This window comes from Spinacia oleracea, chromosome 3 (genome assembly GCF_020520425.1).
Source record: "Spinacia oleracea cultivar Varoflay chromosome 3, BTI_SOV_V1, whole genome shotgun sequence".
NCBI classification, from domain to species: Eukaryota; Viridiplantae; Streptophyta; class Magnoliopsida; order Caryophyllales; family Amaranthaceae; genus Spinacia; species Spinacia oleracea.
The window spans coordinates 37,852,998-37,871,939 of record NC_079489.1 but is presented as its reverse complement, the minus strand read 5'-3'; the positions used below and the strand labels follow the sequence as shown (position 1 = coordinate 37,871,939).

At 36.3% G+C, this 18,942-nt stretch overlaps 1 protein-coding gene across 7 annotated transcripts; it reads right to left on the bottom strand.

Annotated features, from left to right (window-relative positions):
* Positions 1 to 2,244: 2,244 nt before the first annotated feature.
* Positions 2,245 to 7,603, bottom strand: LOC110792819 (uncharacterized). 7 transcript variants are annotated; one of them, XM_056840170.1, is made up of 5 exons: positions 7,158 to 7,603; positions 5,588 to 5,961; positions 4,393 to 4,479; positions 4,115 to 4,234; positions 2,245 to 2,497 (listed from the first exon to the last, which is right to left on the bottom strand). In XM_056840170.1, exons 2-5 carry the CDS (start codon positions 5,751 to 5,753, stop codon positions 2,484 to 2,486), a joined length of 387 nt encoding a protein of 128 aa, XP_056696148.1. In that variant the 5' UTR covers positions 5,754 to 5,961; positions 7,158 to 7,603; the 3' UTR covers positions 2,245 to 2,483. The 7 variants fall into 7 exon arrangements, 6 of the variants coding, with proteins under 6 accessions (XP_056696148.1, XP_056696147.1, XP_056696146.1 ...); XM_056840169.1 differs by having other exon boundaries at positions 2,245 to 2,515; positions 7,158 to 7,602; XR_002534515.2 differs by having other exon boundaries at positions 2,245 to 4,234; positions 4,393 to 4,872; positions 7,158 to 7,596.
* Positions 7,604 to 18,942: the final 11,339 nt, after the last annotated feature.

Below are 18,942 nucleotides of genomic sequence, written 5' to 3'. Positions count from 1 at the left end.
TTTGGTCATTCTTTGGATTTTTCGAAACACTTGCCCGTGTGACATTCATAGTTATTAGCATGTTCGATTTTGGGTGCCGAGCATTGTCGTCGTAGGAGGCCTAACAACGACACAAAGAGTTATTAATTTTTTCACGAGTCGCTTTTAAAATCGAGTGCTTTTCTTACGCCCTCGTAGCAATTCTTTTTACGAATATTTTTTGTGCTACGTATTTTCCTTTTGCGCGGGCACTGAGGCTGTTGCGCCTGACCAGAAGGCCAAGCAGCAACTTCAGCGCCCAGCGAGGGGCGTGAGAAATTCTGGCGCCCAGCCAGGGGCGTTGAAAATGCGTCCCTGGCTGGTTCTCGATTTCTGTCTTCTATTTATGCGACTTCGATTCGCGTGCTTTCCTAATAACGTCCTTTACGCGTAGCAGCGTTTGTGGGATTCGTTACAGGCCATCCCGAGCGTCGCTTATTTTTGTGGCGATCATTCGGGTTTGCGGAACACGTATTTCGGTATAACTCTTTGGCAAATTAGTCTATGAATGTTTGGGAAATTTTTAAGGTCGTTTGTTTTCTAGGATAGTTTGTCACACACAATCACATATTTCGCTACACATAACTACATTACAAACATGGATTTGAAAATTAAGTATGTCACGTAGTTTATGATAGGCTTCTATGGGTAGTTTATTTGCGCCTGGCTTGGTACCGCTTCTATCGTAGATCCAACACATGCCCCGGTCGAGGTAGTGTCTTCAACAGACGAATTTCGCCCAAGAGGCCAACCCGCAAGTGCAAGCCAAGGGGGCATGCAGGCGAGAGGGACCTAATGAGCGAGCGATTGGGTTCGGAATAGGTGTACTACCTACACAAGTACCGAATGGGCAACATGTGCGGCGTATGCACCCCCCTATTGGCGGAAAAAGGTATCCTTAGTCCCAACTCCCGAGGGAGCCGAGATTCGTCATGCGGTTCTGCCCGTTCACATTAATATGCTGATTTTCAGGTCGTCCCAACTTGATGGGGAAATAAACGCGGGGTAGGATCGTTTCACCCTTCGGCTATTTTGATTACCTACAAGCACGAGTATTTCCTTCACTATCCCCAGTGGAGTTGCCACTGTGAGGGGGTCGAAAAAGCACGAGGCTAATGCGTGACCTCGTCCCTCGTGGGTGTGACGATTCTTTTTATTCAATCAAGTGTAATTGGATTTCCTGTGAGTTTACACCCAATTGACTAGTAATATAGGAGTCGCCATTCAGTTTTTAACGACAGTGAGAAAAACTGACAAAACCTGGTTATCGTGACATAAAGGGAGTGCAATTATGTTTGACCATGACGGCCGTAGGTTCCCTTGTGATCCCTGGTGTGGGGATCTCTCAACATACACCCGCAAGGTAGAGATTGAGGGTTCGGGGGACTGTAACTACCGAGAGGAGTACTTCGCTCGTCGATAACTCCAGAGGCAGGATATCCTTACTAGTTTAGCATACATAATTGAAGGGACATGCGTTAACTATTAAACTAATCTGAGTTGATTTTAGCAATATGCAACATATAATACTAGATCGATCGTGATTATCTGATTTAAATAGTATTAAGGGACCTAGCATGATAATCCAATTTCCCGAAAATATTATATTTGTTAGGCGTGATAGAACAATCAGATTTAGTTAGTTTAACAGTTCATAAAAAGGGCTAGGAAAGCAATTAAATCATCGAAAAGGGACACGTTACGACGCACCCTTGAGAGGTGCGTCACGGTTCTCAGAAAACTAACCACTTTGACTTTGCTATTTCTCCTTTTTATTTAACGAATCTCAATTATGGGACAGGATACGTTCTGTTCGATTTATGGATCGATTGCGACAGAACGTATGAACAATTTCGCAGCGTGAGGCTTAGGCTAAGGGTCACTACGACATAAATTGCTTTTAATGGCGCTTAATAATGCTTTTAACAGCGCTTATTGAAGCGCTGTTGATGGCTTCGCTATTAAAAGTAAAATGTACCTTTAATAGCGCTTTTAAAAAGCGCTGTCATATGTAATATCTAGGATAATTCAAATGTTTCTTTCATAGCACACTATAAGAGCTATTAAAGAAACGCTATTAAAGATTTGGCGCCATGTTTTAAATTATTTTCTAATAGCGGATGTTATGAAGCGCTATTAAATGTTTTTTTTGAAATATAATATTTAAACCTGAAAAATATTTCATTTTTTGTCCACAAATAACACCATATATTGTAAAATAGTAAATAGTTGAAAATTAATTTCCATACCTCAATTAAAAGAATTTTTACAATTGTCACCCTAATAAAACCGATTACATAGATCTAAACTAAAACTAAAAATTAAACTACGTAGAATAAATTAATCAATACATCAATAGAGCCTTATGTTTGTTGGTTCCTTCAACATAACCTAGCAATTATACAATTGTTGAACAACATAGAGCACCCAATCGGTTCTTAATTACTTCGTCAATCTGCTCTTTGTCATAACTTGGAAACTGACAATTTGAAAAGTACTGTGAAACAATGGTGTATAAGAATTCATACATATATAGAAGGGAAAAAACCCGAAAGAATTAGTATTACCATAAACATTAACATTAAGTGCAATACATGAAGAAAAAAAATGAACTTCACATTTTGGAAGTTAGTATTTGTGTTCAGTAAATATATATGCCATCATCTAATGCATTCGGTTTCTCCCTTGTCTGCTCTAATTTTTTTCATTTGTCTGCATTTTTTCATGTTTTCATTTTCCTGCATTTTTTCATTTTCCTGCATTTTCCTGCATTTTTTCATTTTCATTTTCCTACATTTTGGATTACGTTTCAAGGTATGAATTGAAAAATGTATAGGGAACACAAATTCAGTGTACCATGTTACCAACATATAAATTTATTGACTAGAAAGTATTCAATCTAAACTGGCTCTGTCCAAGATAAGGAGAGATGATGTAAGACAGGACACTAAACCAGATTTAATATCTGGTGTCAAAGTGACAAACTTAATGTCTTTTGTTAGAAGGAGTCTTGTAGTTTAGGCATTTCTTTATTTATATGATAGCACGGTATTGACAGCCCTAAGTGTGATTGTGTGAATCTATAATGCTATTATTAGCAGGATTAGCAGGAATTGAATACCAGCTACCCATAAATAAATCAGCAGGAATTGAAGCATGTGCAAATGGACAGCTAAAATAAGTGCCCATAATATATTGCAACAAGTTGGGGACTCGATCTGAGCTGTTCTAAACCGTGTGAGCTACACTCAGTCTTCTACTTAATCTAGATCAGCGTATCTCAATTTGTTTATCTGTGTGAAGGATGACTGACATAAGGGGGGGGGGGAATAAGGGGGGAAACAAAAGGGATCTTTAACATAAAAGTGACATGAATTAAACATAACCACATCTATTTAGAAACTAACATTAATCGTGATGGAAGTTGCCAAGTTGGACCACCGTAATCTTACCAGGTAATCGATCAGAGAGATGCACTTACTTAATTTGTAAATGAAATTTAATTATAAATTATAAAAAAATAATCAGATCTTACAAATGGATGATTCAACTAGTGTTCTGGTCAACTTCTTCACTTTGTTGCAAATAATCATAGTAATGATAATTCCTCCCCTTAGATTGATCTATTATCAAATAAAACACCCATTTTCTACTAGTCTATATAATTTTTATTTTGAAAGTTGGGAGTCTCAACCAAGAAAAGAAGGAGGAAATCAATTCAAGTTGTATGTTTCTTTTCAATTTTAGTGGGTTTGTTAGCTCACTACTGTCCCAAGTTTGTTAGTGTAAGACGTGAGGCTTTGTTATCCCTGTTAGAAGTGATTGGGTTTAATAAGGATCTGTTGTATTAAAAGGTGAAGAAATTCCAGCAGTCCTATGTACTGCCTACTTGGGTCCATATTAAGTAGCAGCAGGACAGTAGAAGCATGACAGTCATAGAAACACATAGCAACACATCAGCCATACTAATTGTCATAGAAACACAGCAGCAGGACAGTAGAAGCATGACAGTCAACAGCAGTAGAAGTATAAGCAAGACAGTCATCACTGGGAATAATCTATAATTTGTAGAAGTGAATTGGTAAAACGTACTTACCTTGATGTTCAGTAAGTCTTCCCTTCCGGGATTGATAAATAAAGAAGATCCCACACAGAAGAATAATTTCCAACGCACCAGCTAAGCAAGAAGGCACAACCTTGAGAATAATATATTTTTCTGTGGGACAAAGGTGAACATTGTCAACATTATCTGAAACATCGGCAATAATAGAGTTCCATAACATTCACTTGCAAGCATACACTAGCGAAACAACAAAATATATTAAAAGAGCAATTTGTGAGCTTGAAATGTGCAAGACATCAGAAGGAGCTTACCTTCCCAATGAAATTTCTTTCGACAAATGCACCTTCTTTCACTGTCTCTTGCGACTTTGCAAGTAGTATGAGGCCAAACTTGACAGTCTGAAGATATAGTACAAGCAGGTTATGGTGGTGGTTTCCAGCTTATCTCAATTTCCACAAAGGATTTTTGAACTTCTAAAAAAGATGGTTCCTTAACAACTTTGCAGCTTTCAACATGTACGGGAAGGAAAGCTTTGGTGATAGAAGAACCAAGTCTAAAAATCTACTATCACACGAATTGTTATGTTTGATATCTTAGATGGAAAATATCTTTTTTTTCAAGATCTGTTGAAGTGACTTTGAAGGTGCCATTGGAAGTTAAGAAACTGTCAGGCCCTGTTTCCACATTACAATGAAAATTGAAGTATGAGGGATCTCCACAATCAACAGAAGTGCAAAGCGGATAGGGAATAGTATAAGTCCCGCAAGGCTTGCAGTCTTTAGAAGTCAATTCTGCAGAAGGAGTATGCATTTCTTGTCAGCTACAGTGTTTCATGTTTGACAATGTCACAACTATTGAAAGTATATTTTCCCGAAGATTACATTTGTGTTAAAGTCCTCAAATTGCACTGTCATCACAATAAAGTGCGCTTGATACTCAATGCACTATACTCCGTATTAGCATTACCTACATATATTTCTAAGACCATAATACATTGGAGTTACCACAAGGATGGATAAACGAGTATAATGATGTAGATAGACTAACACACATAAGCTCAATATTGTCCTCTTTCCCAGTTGGTAATGAAAAACACTGAAAGCATGGGGCCTAAATATGAAACAGTAAAGAAAATATGAAAACTTTTATCCGAGAAATATCACAAGACCAGATTCTGTACACATGGAGACATTAGAAAATAGTCAATGCATTTGCAATTTCTACCATCTTATGTTAATCCATCACACCAATGGTTATAGCCTTGACGATGTCACTATATTTCAACATTGGTACTAGGAAATAAATCATAAAGTTGGTATTATTTGACACGTACTTTTCCACTTCTCTTAGACTAAAAGAAGACTAAATAAGTGTATGCTTGCAGGTAGATAGCTTAACGTCTGAACTGCGTTATGGAATGTAAGACATTCGATTTCAAATATAGGAAAACCTAATACCAAAGAGATGTTAAGAGTTGTTCAAATTGCAACAAGAAAAGGAAGATACCTATATCAGAAGGTGTACTGCGAACAAAGATAGTAAGCCCGTCCTGATACTCCTCTTGTAAGTCAGTAAGTTCACTACTCCACATCAAGCACATCTCATTTGATCCACCTGTGTAATTAGCAGCACCACAAGAGTAGGCTACAATTACAGTCATGAAGACGGTCATCCATTTTCCAAAATAACCAATGTATTATCTTTGCTCTCTTGGGTCTGCAAAGAGAACCCATAGTTGCCAGGTGTTGGGTTGTTGCTAGCCTCCCATTACGTCAAAGCGCTTACATCACCGTCCATTCCTGGAAGAAACATTAATTCCTTGCTCTGTCATTTCATTAACCACATTTCTTAATGTAGAGATTGATAGCACCCATCTGCACCTGTCATTTCATTAACAACATCTTTTACCGGTAACCATTTGCATAGGCTTTGTGAATCAAGTTGAAAGTGAATGGGAGACCTTGAAGATCCAGATTAGCTATTTTCAGCATTAAAGTGTCTTAGTATATAGTATATAGAACATCAACAGCAACGCAACAACAACAATAACATCCTTTGATAGTAATCTTCTGTAACCTGTGTCACTTAAATTGGACTCTAAAGTTTTACTCGTACATTGTCTTGTCGTACAGGATTGTCAACTTCTCAACAATTATACGGTTTCCTACTTTCAGATTTAGGGAAATTTCTTGCATTTTTATGTTTTTCCAAATATCTAAAGTGAATTGTATCCTTAGCTTGCCTCTCACTCTTCACCGCCTGTGATTTCAATGTGCATACATCTATCTTTTTCTTTTTTTCAAGCATAGTTTTCAATAAGTTTAAGAGGATTAAAATGAGTTTGAATAAATAATTACTAGCCTTTAATGCACGCAATGACGCAACGCGTTCGTGGTTTTTTATAATGCATGTAAGACAACATTATGAAATCAATATATATTTCTTATCATATACTGACTATAATACTAGTTAAACACTACTGCAAGTGTTATTTACAAACCAGAATGCTGATGTTGTCCTTGAGATCAATAACTTAGATTGTGTGCAGAATAATGAAGATAGTGTTATTCCAGTTTATGTCACTCAGGAATGTGTTGATTGGTATGTATATTTCTAGCTTCACTGATTTGATAGGTAACATATGATCAACTATAATACTAATTAAACTCTACTGGTTGAACTAACAACCAAAGTGACAAAGCATCAACATGATTATTCTTAAAGCTAACTAAACATGAAATTTCCTTCCATTATTACAGTTCTGCGCTACTCTCATGAAAAGAAAATTCAGCAAAAACGTAATTCCAGTGAAATCATGAAATCAAATAATGAATTAAGCCATTATCAAAATAAAGAAACAGAACCCAAATCCAAACTAAATTTGCGCTACTTACGTCTACCAATTCGAAAACCAATTCAATAAAAATAATTAACAAACCAACCCTAACTGAATCCAAACCCCCTCCCCACAAAACCAATTCAATAAAAATAATTAACAATAATCCCACACTTCAAACGCAAAATAAGAACAACCCACCATAAATTAACAGAATTTCGCAAAAGAAAGGGAGATTACCTTGAAATTTGAAATTCCGTCGGAAGAAGCACCACCGGGAAAAGAAAACTTCGCCACCTAAATCTCCACCACCGTAAATCGCCGCCGCGTAGAGAATTGTGGTAGGTTTCGCGTCAATGGAGAGTCTTAGGTTTGAGGTTTTTGGGTTTTGCAGAGTAAACTTGGGAACAAAAATGTTTTAGGAGGTTTTTATTTTTATTTTTAGTTTTTATTTTTATTTTTAGTTTTTGTTATTTTTATTTTTATTTTTTAAAAAATATGTTTTCAATAGCGTTTTGTTGGAAGCCCTGTAAAACATGTCATCATATGACAGCGCGCCCTACTAAATCGCTATAATATGTTGAAATATTATAGCATTTTTTTAATAAGCGCTATAATATGATAATTTTTAATTTTTTGATAGGGAAAGAGGCAAAAGCGCTATTAAAGAAACGCTATTAAAAGCTATTTCTGTAGTAGTGGGTTGGAGTCAATACTCAGAATATAATTGTGTTGTGTGTTCTTTTCACGTCGAATTTGGGGCTGTATTTATAGGGAAGAGTTCGTGGAAAGATAGAATTGCAGAGTTCTAATCCATAAAGAATTAGGAAAAAACACGTACCCAGGTATTTTCAGCGCCCAGGCCTGGGCGCCGAAGATTTCGGCGCCCAGAGCCAGGCGTTGAAAATAGGATCTGGGCTGTTTTTCTTAGTCAGATTCGGATTCCTGAAATCCGTAGAGTTTGAGACTTAATCGAGTCTTTTAGTGCGTATTAACCTTGCGACGGGATGCGTCTGGGCCCGTTACGAACTCTAGGCTCGTTAGGATTTTAATTAATACGTAACTCTTATTTCCGAATCATATTAGGAATAGGATTCTCGCAGTTTTCTAGCCCATTTAGGATTTATGTTGGAGTGCAACACCTAATTCTGACAGGTTTTTATCCTTTATGATTTGCCACTTTTAGAAGCTACATTTTACGGCAGTTACTATTTTTAGCAGGTTTCCATAAATAGCAGTTTCTATAAATATCAGGTTTCGGGTGAAATGAAAAGGGAAATTGAGATTCGTTTATTTCATAGGAGATGCGTTGTCAAGTGGAGATTTATGCTTTCATCATCGAACCTTTCCCTTTCGGGAATGGGGACAAAAGTAGGTGTCTACAGTCGTGGTCAAACATATTTGCACTCCCTTTATGTCACGATAACCGGGTTTTGTCAATTTTTCTCATTGTCGTTAAAAACTGAATGGCGACTCCTATATTACTAGTCAATTGGGTGTAAACTCACAGGAAATCTAATTACACTTGATTTGACAAAAAGAAACGTCACACCCACGAGGGACGAGGTCACGCATTAGCCTCGTGCTTTTTCGACCCCCTCACAGGGTAAAAAGGGTAAGGTAGTAAATTTTCATGTCCAAAAATAAAATAAAGCAAAGTATAAGAACATTATGAAACGGACTAAAACGGAAAGTATAAAGATTTTTTAAAACGGAAGTAGTAAAAAATATGAAGCTGATTTATGAGTAAACATATCATCACTGAATGGTTGATATTAAGTCAAAAACTACGAATATGTCAATTCCCATTGGTGGATCGCTTAGCCGCTCACATATAATTCCCATTGGTGGATCGCTTAGCCGCTCACATATAATTCCCATTGGTGGATCGCTCACATATTATTTGCTCACATATAATTCGCTCACATATAATTCCCATTGGTGAGAGTGATGGATAGCTCAGTTGGTTAGAGCTTCTATCCCGGTTCCAGTTATCCCGGGATCGATTCTCATCCCCGCCCTTGTGGCTCATTCGCACTCCAAAAAAAATTCCCATAGGTGGATCGCTCACGTTATGTGATTGATATATACAACTAAAAAGGCGATAACTCGAACTTTTTCGGGTATTGAATTTGTGAAGAAGCTAAGCAATGAAGAAGCAAAGCAGCAGCACAAGCAAAGCAGAAGAGAATTGTGTTTGGGAAAATATTCGAATGAAACAGAATTCATTGCTTGAATAACAAGTAGACTAGGGCATATATACAATGGCCCTAACTAACTAATAACAGAAATTAGTTAGAGAATAATAAAATAATAATATAAGTTAGATATTTCCACTAGTAGAAAAAACCCTTGTTGCAACCCCCTTGTTGCAGCGTACATGTGTTAATACGCTTCAACAAGCAGTAGGTCAACGCGGGTCAAACACTTTAAAGAGTTGTTGCAGCGTACAAATTAATTTCCCCCTGCAAAAGAGTTTTTTGCAGCGTACGTATTAAAAGCCCCCTGTAATAGCTATATACTGTTGCAGCGTACATGACATTGTACCCTGCAACAGTTTCGTATAACAAAATTTATTTGCTGTAATACTCCGTACTATTATTGTTGAATAATTAATTCATTTTACAAAATATCTATCTCAAAATTTTAGAGTTCCCTGCGCTCAACTCCAAGCTTCTTCCTCGGTTTACAATTCCCTGCGTCGTCGTCGAACTCATAGACTGCTCTGCCCTGCGTCGCCGTCGAACTCAGATTGCTCGGCTCTGCCGTCACTCTCCTCGCCGGTGAGTGTCTTTTCTCGCCCCCGTCGCGTCCTGTACATTCTCCACGCTGAACCACGACTTCTCCTAGTCGCTGAAAACTCAGCTAGCTCGACCGGTGGTTCCAAGAAAGAACGACCTGTTCTCCGGTGCTTGCTCGGCCGTCACTGTCCTCGCCGCAACAAGTAATTATCTTCCTGTCCCCTCTTGATTTTCGTTTTCAGAATTAGGGTTTTACAATTCTGTTTTTTTTTCTTCTGTTTTTTTACCTAGTTGTTCAAGTCGTTCTTTGCACTTAATTTGTGAAGATGAGTAGATACGCATATCGTTGAAGAAAGGGGCAATGATCATACTGCCTGCAGGAATCTATCATCGTGCTTGTCTGGATTTCAACAACTGCATTTAGGTATTGATATATCTAATTATATTTTTTGGACATTTGGTGAATTTTATTTGTGTTTGATTAATGGGTTTGTTTTAGTTCTTTTTATTAGTTTTTTTTACAGAAAGATTTCAGCTTTTGCAATTTTTTGGAGTTGGTTGATGACATGCTTCATATGCTTCTTTTAGTTTTGATTTGAGATGTTTCATGTACAACTTCCATCCCGGATTAGTTGTCGTATCACTAGTTTAAATTACACTGTCAACGTGGCTATTAATTCTGCACAGAAAATTGAATTCTAGCTTCTAATATATTCTATAACTGGTTGGCACTTCAACTCTTGTGCGTGCATTTGGTTATTTGGTAGCACACTTGTAAAACTCCTTATATTAATGCTCCACGCACCACGCTATATGTTTTTCGTTTGTTCTCAACTTATTGGGATAATTTTTAATTTTTAGTTTCTTTTGACCTAGGATATATTTTGTAAGTTGTTAGTGTGGCATACATAAAGTTAAGAAAATAAAACAAATGGGGGCACATTTGAACCCAAAGATCATGTCGATAGAAAAAAGAACACGATTATAAATGTAAACGAACAAGTGAGTTGGGTAAAGGCCCGTAACGATACACTTGTACTCCCAAACTTATAGAGTAGAATGTTAACATGCACTAATATCAAAAACTGAATTATGGCTATAAGCCTATAACTGTAGACAATTCCATTTACGGATATATGGTTGTAAAATTAGCACTTCGTATATAAATAGTTTAAAAGTTTAAAAGATACATTCATACATCTATTGAGAAACAAAGGGAAAAATATCACCTTTTTTGGAAACAATATTCGCCTTGACGTCATTATTTGATGGAAGGATTGAAAGTATGTGCAATCAAAGATATTGGAGCTGATGACATTTAGTGGGGTTTCGAAAGTATATGCAAGAAAAGATACTAGTGTTTAGACTGTGCGATGCACGGATTATGTGTTTTTCACAATTATATTCATATAGATTTGATATTCTAAAATCAAATTCAACAATTATCGGAAAGAGTAAGATGTTGACGAAAAAGTTGTCGGTGTAAATGGAGGTTATAAATACAATGTGTTATTTTAATTAAAATTTAGTCAATTAATATCTTTATTTTAAAAAATAAAATTGAAAATGAAATACTCCCTATGTTCTTGTTTATTAGTCCCCTTTCCGTATTGTGCTGTGTTTTTTATTAGTACCGTTTATAATCTTTCCTTATTTGTTCAATAATGACATTTAATGGGGTTTCGAAATTATGTGCAATTTAACTTTAAATCTTTGAATTTGTTATCAATGGAAGTTTAGTCCGATTTCTTCACAATATATATTTTTTTTTTTCAGGAAATCACCCATGTTTATATCAAACGACCGGATTATTTATCCCTTTTATACTTCTACCAATCTCTACAAATTCATCAAACAACCAATTTGGTTTTGGAGTTTTATTTGGTAAAAAAAAGCAGATAGGGCATTTCCTTCAATTAAATATTACAAATCCTATTTCGATTTGTCATTTGTGATCCTCTATTTGTTAATTCTCTGTTTGTCATTTGTGATCCTCTAGTTGCTGAGAATTGGGAAGGAGTTACATATTGGGGATTTGTTGAAGAAAAAAAAAATTCCAGAGGTAATTTCGCATTCATAATTGATGAGATTATAATTTTTATTTTATATTTCCTTTTCTTTTTTTTGCTGGCTTATTAATTAGTTATTGTTTTTTTTTTAAAGCTAAAAGTATGAGTACCAGCGTATTGCAAGTCGATTTCAAGTATTTGACTAATCGAGACAGTGCTTTTTAACAAATAGCAGTGTCGCTTCAATTTATAGGAATAAAGTCGTAATACTCATGTCATAAATAAACCCGAACGCTTAAAAAGTTCGTTAAAAGGTCTTGCGCGCACAAGGTGTACAATAAATTTATTGTACACTAAGATAACTTTTACCCATTTTTTTGTAACTTGAACTTAGTTTTGATTAACTTTTATATTAGTAAAAAAAAAGTTGATAGAAATGATTAAATAATTAATTTTATACATTATTAGTGGTTTTGAAGAAATATGTTTTTACTAAAATGAAAAAATTTATCACTAAAAATAGATAACTTTTACATATGTAAGCTTAACTTTTATACATTTTGAGTTAACTTTTACTCCGGTGTACAATATTTATTGTACACCCTTTGTAAATAAGAATTTGTGTATGCCGATTTACGTATAATAAAATTTTGATTTAAGGACCCTGTTTTTAAGATTAAAACAATATTAAAAACATGCACTCTAAAATATTTAAAACGGCCCTATGTGTGGTATATATCTAATTCCCAACAAATTGTAATTGTTGGCCGGAAACTTGGCATCACAATGATTAGCTATCATTTCTAACAATCTACAAAATTTTGGCAAATCCATTATAAATTTGAGACGTAATTTTCGAAACTTCATATACAATTCCATCTCAGTTTTAATTTAGAGACTAAATTTTAGTTATCCGTCTCAAGTTTGAGATGCTTATAGTATGCGTCTCAAATTTATGTTTAATAATCCATAATTTTGTAGTGGTATGATAATGAGATTTGGACTCATATTACGCATCCTTACCGATTGAAGTGTTGATATACACTCATCTATTACTACTGCTAATCTTATTCTTTCTTCTGTACTACATAACATCAAAGCAAGGAGCAGCAGTGCAAGCAGCGACAACAATGATCATGTTCAACCAGTAGTACAACATTCTAGAAGCTTGCCACATGATCAGTTTCATCACACACCTACAGCTCTAACAACTTGCCTTAAATCTAGGGAGTTAGTTAGTAATTATGTTAGGCTGCATCCTTGTAATAAGCTGCACCTAGTCAGCTATAAATGCTGATGTGTACATATAGAGTACTCTCATTGGATGCAACACATCATCCTTAGAATGTATATATATATATTATTCTTGCTGTACAAATTTAATCATCAATCAAATAATAGAATTATGTTTGATCAAGTTTTTAGAACTCTCTCTCTCTCTCTCAAAGTTTGTTGTAATACAGTTTTAGCAAAGAAATCAACCTAAGTGTTGATTTCTAATATGGTATCAGAGCAAGTGGTCATTCGATCCTGCTAAAATCTTATGGTCCATCTCTTCATTCTTTGTTCAGATTGATTAATTTCACATAATCTGATCATTTTTTTTTAAGAAATTGTAATTTCTTCAAGTAGCAAAAATGCCTCGATCCAGATCAAACAGATTCATCTCAAAATCCAAATTCTGCTTGCTATCTTAGTAACAGTGATTTGAATGCGACGAAATTAGTGAGCATTGAATTTGAAGGAAAATATTTTAGTGATTGGAGACGTTCAATGATGATAGCTTTATCAGCAAGAAACAAGCTGTGTTTTGTTGATGGCAGTTTGAATCCACCATCAGCAAATTCTCAGAATTACATAATGTGGAATAGATTCAATGATCTAGTAATTTCTTGGATGTTAGCCTCTCTGGAACCAAAGATTGCAAGAAGTGTTATGTACCTTAAGACAACAAGAGCAATATGGCTTGAACTAGCAGATAGGTATTGCATAGAATCTGGACCTCAATTGTTTTCTGTTCAACAACAACTCAGTGAATTGAGTCAAGGTGATGATGAGGAAGTTTCTAGTTTCTTCACAAAGATTAAGATGTTGTGGGATCATCTTGATGGATTGGAGCCCTTGCCTGTTTGTGAATGTACTGGTAGCAGCTGCAATCGCACTCAGCAGTTGTTCAAAACACAGCAGAATCAAAGGCTAATTCAGTTTTTGATGAAACTGAATGAAAAATATAAACATCCTAAAAGCACTATTCTCATGATGAATCCTCTGCCTACAATTTCAAAGGCATATGGTTTACTTCTACAGGAAGAACAACAGAAAGAAGTGAACAACCACAAAGCTCAAACACAGACTGAATCTGCAGCATTCAATGCTAGAAGGTTTGACAACAAGCCATACAGAAATCAGTATAACAGTAGTTCTAACTCTCAATATGCATGCACTGGAAATCAATTCAGGAACAACAATAACAACAACAGAAACAATCTCTTCCGTGAGCATTGCAAAATGAGAAACCACACTATTGAGAAGTGTTAGAAACTACATGGCTACCCTAAAGATTTCAAAGGGAAGGGAAAGAGAATAGCAGCAGCAACTCAGTTAGATGAGTACACCCCTAAAGAGATTCAAACAGTTGAGGAAGGACCAGGAGTGGTACATGCCACATTTACTGAAGAACAATACACACAGCTGATGAATTGCTTACACAACCAACAAATTGCTAACCAAGCAGAGAATTCCGGCTCTCACTCTCTTGGCTTAGCAACTAGCTATCAACCTCAAGGTAAATTCTGCCTCATGTCTAGTTTTAATAATCAATGGATTTTAGACAGTGGAGCAAGTGATCACATGTGTTCAGACTTATCTGTGTTCACTTCTTTTGAACTTGTACATGATGGTCAACATACTATAACCATACCCGATGGCACAGAATTACAAGTTAAACACAAAGGTATCATACATCTAGGTGGAGGACTGAGATGTTCTTCATGTTCCAGGATTTAAGTTTAATCTTGTTTGTATCTCCAAACTATGTTGTGATGCAAATTTCTCAGTCTCATTAACAAATGGCAACTGTTTTATTCAGGACCCTTCCAGGAACAAGCATATATTGCTTGGTAAGATGCAGAAAGGATCATACACTTTGTGTGAAGAGTTCTTGGTTTCAAACATCAATTTAGATTCAAATAAGTTTGCTCTTTCTACTGTTAGTTCAAAAGCAATTCAAGAAGCCAAATTGTGGCACTTGAGACTTGGACATATGTCATTTGGGAAAATAAAGAATCTACAGGGTATGGATGTAAAGGGTTGTTAGCTGAATCTTTTTGTCAAATCTGTCCTTTGGCTAAGCAAACTAGGCTTTCATTTCCAACAAGTTGTATTAAAACGACTAAGCCTTTTGAGTTGTTGCATATTGATGTATGGGGACCATATTCCATTTTGGATTCCTCTAAGTGTAATCAATTTTTAACTATTGTTGATGATTACACTAGAATGACTTGGACTCATTTTATGAAGAATGAAACAGATTCAGCGAAGATCATGGCTCAAATTTTCACTTATGTTGAAACTCGATTTGCTTTATCAGTTAAGGGGGTTAGATCAGATAATGCTCCTGGTCTTAAAGAAGGAGAAATGAAGGAATTATTTCTTACTAAGGGCATTTTCAACCAGAAAAGTTGCATTCATACACCTCAGCAGAATGGTGTGGGGAAAAGAAAACATAAGCACCTTCTTGAGACTGCTCGAGCATTGGCTTTTCAATCTAAACTACCTGATAAATACTGGAGCAGTTGTGTTCTTACTGCTACTTATCTAATCAACATAATGCCATTGAAAAGCATCAACTTCTGTACACCCTATGAAAATCTCTTCAATATTAAACCTGATCTTTCTCACTTGAAAGTTTTTGGTTGCCTATGCTACATTACAATTGCAAAACCTAACAGGTCTAAATTTGACCCAAGGGCAGATCCCTGTGTTTTTCTTGGCTATCCTCCCAACCAGAAAGCTTATAAGGTGTTGAATCTAGCCACCAATAAACTGATTGTTTCTAGGGATGTTTTCTTTCATGAGAAACATTTCCCTGTCCACTACTCTCCTTCTCCCAAGTCAACCTGTTCTACCAAATTTTTTCTTCCTGTTTCCACTTCTTTTTCAAACTCCACCTCCATTTCTCCACTTTTCCATACTCCTAACTCCAGTTTCCTTTCTAACACTACTTCTCCTACACCAATCCTTGATTCCTCTCAAATATCTTCTCCCTCTTTGTCCCAAACATAATCCATACAACATAATTCATCTAATCAATCTACAAACACACCAGAATCATCTCCTACTCAACCTACACATTCTCCTAATCCTACTCTTAGAAGGTCAACCAGGGTCTCAAAAGTCCCTTCTCACCTTCATGATTTTGTTTGCCATAAACCTGTCAAACATTGGTGTAATTTGGTCTCCTATGACAGTCTCCCTGATGCACTAAAGGTACTTATTGTTGCTCATATGGATCACATTGAAGCAACTACTTACAAAGAAGCTGGTGGTGACAATAATTGGCTTATAGCTATGGAAAAAGAGATCACAGCCTAAAATCACAACCACACTTGGGATTTTGTATTGCTACCCAAAGGCAAGAAATCCATTGGTTGTAAAAGGGTTTTTAGGATTAAAAAGAATGTTGATGGATTTATAGAAAGGTATAAAGCTAGGTTAGTGGCCAAGGAATTCACACAGAAATATGGTATTGATTACCATGAAACATTTTCTCCTGTTGTGAAGATGTCAACTGTGAGATGCCCTATTTCACTTGCTGCTAGCAGACAATGGAAGTTATTCCAATTAGACATCAATAATGCTTTTCTCCATGGAAACCTAGATGAGGAAGTTTACATTAGGGTTCCTGAAGGTGTTGCTGCTCCTGCTGGTTGATATGTGTGTTTTGTATAGAGTTTTTACCCTCGTCCCTTAGTACTTTTTGATCTCAAATGAGCTCTTCGGAGCGATTTTTAGTACTAATGTGCTCCTTGTAGTGTGTTTGTAGTTTCAGGTTCATCATTGTAGGAATTAGCATATTTTTGTGCATTTCCTACTCATCAATACAAGAGATTATGTACTTTCGAGAGCACAAACATTAAGTTTGAAGAGTTTTGAAGCAAAGCGAATAACGAAGGAAGTACAAAAATGACTATAGTCCACTATTTTAAGCATAACTCAAGTTCTACAACTCTAAATGATGTAATTCCAATTGGGTTGGATTCTAGACTTCAATAGCTTTCCAACAAGTGGTCACTCGCCTAATTCCGATGAATAACGAATGAGATATGACGTTTTGAAGATAGAGGATCGTGCAGTTTCAACATGCGCCCGATCGGGCGGGCTTCGCCCGATCCATATCGGGCGGTCATTCTGGGCGCTGTTCTGGGCATTTTGCAACCGCCCGATCGGGCGGAATTTCGGCCGATCAGGCCGACTATCAAGCACATCGCTCGATCGGGCGAAGCGTCGCCCGATCGGGCGACGCCAACCTCCGGCGTATTTCGCGAGTTTTTATTTCCGATTTTGGGCTCTATTTTGGGCAAACTATAAATACTAGCCCCTTATATTTTTAGTGACATCTTATTTTCTAGTATTGAACCTTAGTATTATTTTCCTTAGCCTAGTTTTCTCTCTAGTTTATGCAAAACACTTAGTTTAATTCTCAATAAAAATTCAAGCTTTCACTTCCCTTTGTTCTTCAAATAGGTATTATTTCTTATTTCAATTCATTGTCTTGCTTTAATAATGCTTTCAATTATGATTATTGCTTTGTTTATCGTCAACATGCTTGAGTAGTTTAATTTCTAGGGTTGGGGATCCATGAATGATATGAAGGGATGATTGAATGATTATGATTGGTTGCATTGTAATTGATTCCTATTGATTGGTTTATTTCACTATACAATTAGATTTGCGCAGGTTTAATTGTGGTAGTTATGCAATATCAAATTAAGATTCGAGAGATGCAATTTGATGTTTAGTCTTGTGTCAATAGGTGGAATTAGAGTTAATACGTAGCGAGAGCCCGTTAATTCTAAGTCTATGATTAGTATAGACTTGAGAGAGCATGCTAGTCTAATTAATTACTTTGTTGATTATTGTGATTGTTCAATGTCCTGGATTATTATTTGTTGGCGAACCTATACCCTAGATTCCTTAATATATTGATTCATTCTTGTTTAATTATCGTTCGTAGTCTTAGCATACAAACCATCAACCAACTTTTGTTCACAATAGTCTAGATTAATTAATTGATAGTAGAAAGAACACATGTTTCCCTGTGGATTCGATCCTGACTTCCCTTGCTACCTAGCTAGTGGACCTTAGGTTATTTTTGATTAGGTGATACGACTTTAGCCTGTCACTGGTCATGTGTGTAAGCTCAATAAGTCATTATATGGCCTTAAACAGGCTTCTAGACAATGGTTTGCTAGACTTTTGGATGAATTGAAAGCTCAAGGCTTCACTCAATCAAAGAATGACTATTCTTTGTTCATTAAACATGATCACGGTGATATCACTGTGGTTGCTGTGTCTGTTGATGATATAGTCATCACAGGCTCTAATGAAGACACTATTCATGTTCTAAAAGCTCATTTACATCACACTTTTAGCATTAAAGATCTTGGTCTTCTCAATTTTTTTCTTGGAATTGAGATCAGCCACACTCTTGAAGGCAATGTTCTTACTCATAGGAAGTATACCAAAGAACTGCTCACTGATTGTGAACTTGACATTTCCAAGCCAACAGTCACTCCTTTTCCTCTCAACTTGAAACTAACCCCTGAAGGAGATGCTTGTCCTAACCCTGATTTGTATAGATGCTATGTTGGCAAGCTTAACTTTCTCACTCACACCAGACCTGATCTGGCCTTTGCAGTTCAATCTCTCAGTCAATTTATGCACTCTCCTAAGCTCTCTCACATTGCTGCCCTCACTCACACTCTTAATATGTGAATCATACAGCTGGCCAGGGTATCTTATTAAGGGCTACTGATCAACTCACTTTGCAAGCTTTTTCAGATTATGACTGGGCTGCATGCCCTTCAACCAGAAGACCAGTCACTGGTTATGTTCTTCTTCTTGGTAATTCTCCCATAAACTGGAATTCTAGAAACAATCAACTATCTCCAGAAGTTCTTCTGAGGCTGAATACAGAGCCATGTCCCAAGCTGCAAGTGAAGTCACTTGGATTGTTAGACTTCTTGAGGAATTAGGAATCAATGGTTTGCAACC